This window comes from Oratosquilla oratoria, chromosome 4 (genome assembly GCF_046742065.1).
Source record: "Oratosquilla oratoria isolate Oo_2021 chromosome 4, ASM4674206v1, whole genome shotgun sequence".
Lineage (NCBI taxonomy): Eukaryota > Metazoa > Arthropoda > Malacostraca > Stomatopoda > Squillidae > Oratosquilla > Oratosquilla oratoria.
Window position 1 is genome coordinate 86,824,313 of NC_134780.1, and position 7,157 is coordinate 86,831,469.

At 41.9% G+C, this 7,157-nt stretch overlaps 1 protein-coding gene across 2 annotated transcripts in view; it reads left to right on the top strand.

Annotated features, from left to right (window-relative positions):
- The first annotated feature begins 1,046 nt into the window (after positions 1 to 1,046).
- LOC143024376 (E3 ubiquitin-protein ligase TRIM9-like) overlaps positions 1,047 to 7,157 on the top strand; it is a 30,745-nt gene continuing 24,634 nt past the window's right edge. For both annotated transcript variants that reach the window (XM_076183171.1, XM_076183172.1), the window contains exon 1: positions 1,047 to 1,138. In XM_076183171.1, coding sequence (XP_076039286.1) covers positions 1,070 to 1,138 — 69 coding nt within the window. In that variant the 5' untranslated portion in view covers positions 1,047 to 1,069. The remainder of the gene's footprint in view (positions 1,139 to 7,157) is intronic.

The following is a 7,157-nucleotide window of genomic DNA, read 5'->3' on the forward strand; positions in this document are numbered from 1 at the left end:
CATGATATAATTTTGTCAAGTATGTCATTTTTATATGTTGATTACACAGCTCTAGAAATTGCCTTGTAAATGCAATCACTTGTTTCACTTGACGGAGAACATGACCCATCGTGAGTAGATGGTATCCTTAGTTCGACCTTGTATGATGTGCAATAGAAACGTTTACGCAACCCTTGTCACCGTTTGGAAGAAGATTAACAAAACGAAAGTTGAAAGAAGACTTCTCTACCGAAGGATTTATAAAGAGTGCATGAAGTGGTGACTGTACCCACGACAGTAAGGGGCAGAAAGTGAGGCAGAAAGTGAGATTTAAGTGTGTTTGAGGTGAAGTATTCGAAAAGCATAACAGCGGTCACGAGGATGGATAGAATAAAAAGTAAATTTCCATCATTTCTTCACCGTTTCCCTCACTGGTAGTATTATCGGCAACTTTACTGATATTGCGACTGTTACTATCACTATGTCTCTCACTATCATTGTTAATCAAAAACACACAAACATACTCCAGTCTCCACAATGAATAGATAGATAAATAAATAAATAAATAAATGAATACAGAAATACATATACAAATGAATATATAGATATATACATGAATAGCTACATCAATAGATTGACAGAATTACATAAATACATAAAATAAATTGATAGATTAATAAGTAGATATGTATGTAAATACATGAATACATAGATAAATACATACATTAATGAATAACTAAATACAAACACAAATGAAAATAAATGTATAAATGAACAGATAAAAAAGTAACTATGTAGATAAATAGATAAATAGATAAATAGATACATGAATATATGAATAAACAAATAGATAAATACATATATGAATTAATCAACTAATTATCTAATGATTTAAGTAACGGTGTCTTCCTGACTATTGCAGGCCGAATTGTCCGAATCGTTGCAGCAGATAAATAAATAGATAATAGATAAATGAATGAATAAATAGATAAAAAATACATATATAAATTACTAAATTAATTAATTAATTAATTATGTAACATTGTCTTCCTTGTTCTTGCAGGCCGAATTGTCCGAATCGTTGCAGCAGATGTCCGAACGAGCCAAAGCAGCGCATGCGCACATCACGAGACTCAAAACCTGCCAGGAGAGAATCAGCGTGAGTGTTTCTTTTGTTGTTTTATTCCATTCATAGGTTTAAGTACCGTGTTTGTTTCTTTTTATTTTTTATGTTTCTTGAAATAGTAATAATGTGTTCCTTTTGCAGTTGTTGTTCTATTCCATACATACGTTTAAGTATTGTGTCTGTTTCCTTTTATCTGTTATGTTTCTTATAATAGTAATAATGTGTTTCTTTTGCAGATGTTGCTTTATTCCATACATAGGTTTATGTATTGTGTGTCTCCTTTTATTTGTTATGTTTCTTATAATAGTAATAATGTGTTAGTATTGCGAGTTTCTGGAGTATTCATGTCTATGTTAAATGGAGAAAAATATGCAATATTAAGTTTCTCCACCCAACAACACCGAAATTGGTGAATATGAATAAATATACACACACACACACACACACACACACACACACACACACACACACACACACACACACAGCACGCACGCACGACACACACACACACACACACACACACACACACACACACACACACACACAGAGACGCACACACACACACACACACACGCACACACATACACAAGCACACACACACACACACACACACACACACACACACACACACACACACACACACACACACACACACACACACACACACACACACACACACACACACACACACACACACACACACACACACAAGCTCACTCATTCACTATAACGTAGTGGAGTAGACCGACACGTGACCAACATTGTAAAATATTTTAGGATTTTCATTCACTGTAGTGTCTGTCTATCTCTATCTCTTGTTCGGCGACTCCCAGAATGAACACAGGTCTCAAGACTTTTTTTTTTTTCTTAAAAGTATGAAACATATGCTCCATTTGCTTTATGTCTTTTTTTCTTCTTCTTCTTCTTCTTCCTCTTCCTCTTCTTCTTCTTCTTCTTCTTCTTCCTCTTCTCCTTCTTTTTCTTCCTCTTCTTCTTCCTCCTCTTCTTCGCGTTCATCTTCTTCCTCTTCTTCTTCGCGTTCATCTTCTTCTTCTTCCTCTTCTTCTTCCTCTTCTTTTTCCTCTTCTACTTCTACTTCTATTTCTTCTTCTTCTTCTTCTTCTTCTTTTTTACTGGCTACCAGCCCCACCCAGTTCCTATTCTGCTCTTCTTACCGTCCGTAGAATATCACTCGTTCTTGTCTTTGCCGGTTCTGCTATTGAAATTATTTCCTCTCTCTGTGATCTCTCTATCTCTCTCTGCGCTCTTTATTCACAGTGCGCTTGTGGCGTAAAAGGAAGCGTGCTGGTCTCGCATTTGTTTACTTCTGGGTTCGAATCTTACACTCCTCTCCGATTCCCAGCAGTGACTCTTACCTGCCCCAACAGTCCCCAGAGTGCATATAGTACATAGGGCAAAGGCGACGACTTTGGCTACAGCTACTCAGCGCCTCCTAGCGTGGGCTCCCCCACCTTCCTTCCTTCTTCAGTTTCGAGAATTTCGTCCCGCAGTCAGAACGATGGACGTTTTCGTTAGTTCCTTGTTATCATGGCAACATCCACGTGATTTCATTGCACCCGAAAAGACCTCCCTAGGCTACCTCGATCTTTTCACTACTACACACTTTCCTTTTTACGTTTTTTTTTTCTTCACGTCATTGCCCTGTGTTATTCAGCACAAGAAAAACCACTGTGACCACAAAGAGGAGTACTTCTACAGTGGGTGTCATTGTTCCAGTTACTTTGACTCTTGTCAGGCTATTTCGCTCATCTCTGTGGTTACTCATTGTTGCTCACTGTTGGGGGCTAAAGACAGTCTCTAGTAAACCCTTCTATATTGGCATTCTTCTGGTTGCGATAGTTTAAAGTGCTACATCTGTAGATCATAGCTGGAAGCGTTCCTGGTTGTAAACACTGCGTTTCAGATATGCAAGAAGGGAGCTTTGCGTGTTGTTCTTATGGTTAACCGAACCTTTTTTTTTTTTTTTGTGACAAAGAGGTGAAGAGTTTACGGCCAGGACATATCGCTGCATCATTGCAAGACTGTCGTAACTCAAAAATTTCAAGTATAGAGTTACAATGGTTTATAAGAATGCCGAATAATTCTGCGTCTTTTGGTAATAAAGTCGTAAGTCAAGTGGAGCCCTATTTAAAGTTATAGGACTTAGATACTTTAAAATGCTTCTCCTGAAAAATCACGAAATTTGAGTTACGACAGTCTTGCAATGATGCAGCGATATGATGGTCTCCAGTTGTCGTTGAGAAACGTTTTGGTTTTATTTCACCGATGGTCATCCTCAGCTTCTGGCTCTCAACAGCAAGCAACCATGATCAGAATCCTCTTCTTCACTACTGGCTAAGCCCGTGTTTCAGTTCCCTTTTAACTTTAAGCACTGATTTTCTTCCTCTTCTACTCGCCTCTATTTTCTACTTTAGACTCGTCATGAAAACACTGAGAATTATTTTCCTCGATACTGCTGTATCTTAAGCGGGTTCAGTGTCGTGTGCAAATTCTAAGTGTTACAATATTTTTTTTTTCCAAAACTAAATCGTCATGAAAACACTGAGAATCATTTTCCTCGATACTGCTGTATCTTAAGCGGGTTCAGTGTCGTGTGCAAATTCTAAGTGTTATAATATTTTTTTCCAAAACTAAATCTCCTGACATTGCACCACCTTACTATACTCTTTATCAACCTGCACGCCCCAGCCTCCTGCCCCCCCTTTTCTTCTCCTCTTTCACTCTCCCTCTCGTTCCCCTCCTCCCTCGCCCACCCTCCCCACCCACGTTTTCCTCCACCACTCACTCCGACGTCCCTCCCCCCAACATCTTTGTTTGCGACGAATGAAAAGCACTTTATGCGTCTCTCGCCACCCGCAACCGAAAGGAATGAATGGCTTATAAGAGTTGAGTGTAGGATACATCAAGCAGCAAAAGCTTTCTCGACACTCGTAGATGGAATCGGTTCTTTGGATCCCAAATGGTGGCCTACTGGAAGGACTCTGGAAGAAAGAAGGAGTGGGAGACTGGGTTGGTTGGAGAAGAGGATTGTTATTTGGATCCTGAACAGAAGCTCAATGATAGGAAGTAGGAAAGGTGTGTATTCACTTTGGTCTTTGGATCACGTGTTGGACTCGTAATCGACGGCTATTTCCCTCCCGGAAAAGAGCTCAGAGCTCGTATGACTGATCTATGGGTCTGTGTGTGTGTGTGTGTGTGTGTGTGTGTGTGTGTGTGTGTGTGTGTGTGTGTGTGTGTGTGTGTGTGTGTGTGTGTGTGTGTGTGTGTGTGTGTGTGTGTGTGTGTGTGTGTGTGTGTGTGTGTGTGTGTGCGTGTGTGTGTGGAGGAGGGGGAAGGAGGTTTTTTTAAGGTCTACAGCTGGGGAGGCTTTTTGAAAGGGGTCTTCTGTCTATATTCTATTGAAAAAAATCAATGTGATTGATGTTGCAATGTAGGAGGAGGACGAGGGGGAATAGGAAGTATATGGAAGCAGGAACTGTGAAAAGAAAGGGGAAATAGGAGGTATAGGAGAGAAAAAGAAACTGGGAAAGGAAAGGATTAAAGAGTAAAGTTAAAGGCACTGTGTACAGGTCGAAAGACGGAGTGTCATGAAGGATCCCCTGTTAACGTAACTAGGTATACATGTAGTAATCGTTTTTTTTTTATTATTATTATTATTACTAGTGGTGAAAAGTTACTTCAGTGAAAGAATGGTACATACATATACCGATGACCTTTTCCCCTTACACGGAATGGTATTAATGAATTTCATATTCTCTCAGAACTGTTTATTAAAAAAATAATGTAAGGTATACCCAAACGAGCCCGCTGACTTGGCGGTGGAACATAATTTTTATGCAAGAAGGACATAAAATAATACGTTTTATTGTACCACAAATAAACAGGCTTACGGGATGCGTTTTACACTTTACAGAATAATAGTGCTAATATTTATACACATTTACATATATATCTGAGACATAACACAGTATCAGTAATGGTTGTATGGCCATGTTTCTGTAATCAAAGTTCTAGTAAGGAGGTGACAGTATTAATAAAGAAAACGACTATGGTACGAGTACTCTAGAGCGAACGGAGGTTAAGGCATGACCTCGCTAAATGCACTTGCACGCCTTCATGCACACACACTCTCATGAATGTGCGTGCGCGTGCACACACACACACACACACACACACACACACGAGGGGAAGAATCTGGGAGAAAGATGGAGGGAAAGAGAGAAAAAGAGAGAAGAGGGGATAGAGAGAAAAACGCATTCTCTAACTCAAGCACGAGCACTTGAGTATACAAGCAGACGGAAGGAATCAAGGCTATTCACTCGAACGCAAGCTGGCAAGCAAGCAGGCCAAGTGGCAAACGGTAAGGTGGCAAATGGCAAGTGATACCGGATTGAGGCAAAGCCCTTACATGCCTAAGTCCCGCCCCGGGGGCAAAGTTCTCAGTAAAAAAAAAAAAAAAGAAAAAAAAAAAAAGACGCCCCCCTCCCCCTTTCCCCATCACCGCTTCCCATCTGCACCATCCCTTACAGCCTGTTTTAGCTATTGGCTTCCGGAATAATTAAACAGATTTTTAAATATGTTATTTCATGTCCCTATGGCAGAAAGAATAAAAGAAAAATATTCTGTTGATTCTAACGCCAAATTCGTATATTACAGTAAAAAATATTCATAGTTCTTTTGACCTTTTTTTTATTATAATTATTTTGTCAGCATTGTGGCCGGCATGTTCAGAATAGAATTGCCGCCCTTCCCCCTAAATGTGCCCCCCCCCCGAGGGCATACGCACCCCCCCTATTCCCCCTCCCCCCCCACCCCCCGTCCCCTGTGAGGGCCCTGGATTGACAACTTCGGTAAACGGCATTTAAATTTCTCCAAAATTCAAAAATGGCTGAGTTGATTGGATTTGTTTCTTGAACACGACGTTGCAGAGGCGCGAAGGTTAAGAAGTTCGAAAGGATGGGAAGAAAGATCGAGAAGTGTGGGAGAAAGAAGGAAGGAGAGGAGGAAGACGCGGGAGTTGGGAGAAGAAATGGGAGGAGAGGAGGAGGAGGAGGAGGAGAAGGAGGAGGAGGAGGAGGAGGAGGAGGAGGAGGAGGAGGAGGAGGAGGAGGAGTGTTACTCGAGGGTGAGGAAATGGGACCACATGGAGGATGGAGAACGGGAGTGGAGAGAACGCGAGAGCATTAGGGAAGAAGGAGGGACATGGGAAAAGGGAAGAGAAGGGAAGGGAAGGGGAAGGGAAGGGAAAGGGAAGGGAAGGGAATTGAAAGGAAGGGAAGGAAAGGGAAGGGTAGGGGAGGGAAGGGAAAGGAAGGAAAGGAGAGAGAAGGGAAGGGAGGGAAGGGAAGGGAGGGAAGGGGAAGGAAATGGAGGAGAGGGAAGGGAAGGGAAGGGTAGGGGAGGGAAGGGAAGAGGGAGGGGAGGGAAGGGGAGGGGATGGGAAGAGAGGAAGAGGGAAGGGAAGGGAAGGGAAGGGAAGGGAAGGGAAGGGGAGGGAAGGAACGGGAAGGAAAGGGAAGAGAAGAGAAGGGAAGAGAAAGGAAGGGAAAGGAAGGGAAGGAAAGGAAAGGCGATCTCCTTATCCATTGGTTGTAATGTACAGAAATCTTGATTCTTTTTTTTTTCGAGTATGTCATCAAAAAGAAGCCCTCTGGATGTCAACGACGACGACAACTATTGCTCACTAGCCTCAAAGTCACACAGGAGGAAGGCAGTCCGTCCCTCCTGGACGTGAATACATTTATGTCCTCTTAAAAAGAACGCGAGCAACAACAAAGTTTTGTTGTGTTCGGATTGCTTTGCTTCCTGATGGCCTTGCGAAAATCAAGGATTGCCCAGCCGATGGGGGTCGGGGAAGCGGGTCGGGAGGTCAGCCGCTGGGTAAGATTACCCAACCGACCCAGTCGTAAATGGGTCGCAGAAAATATATTACCCAATGGAAATGCGCGTGGATGTATTTACCTAGTTGTGTTTACCTAGTTGGATTTTACGGGAAGAGAGCTATGCTCGTAGTGACCCGTTTTTTTGTATC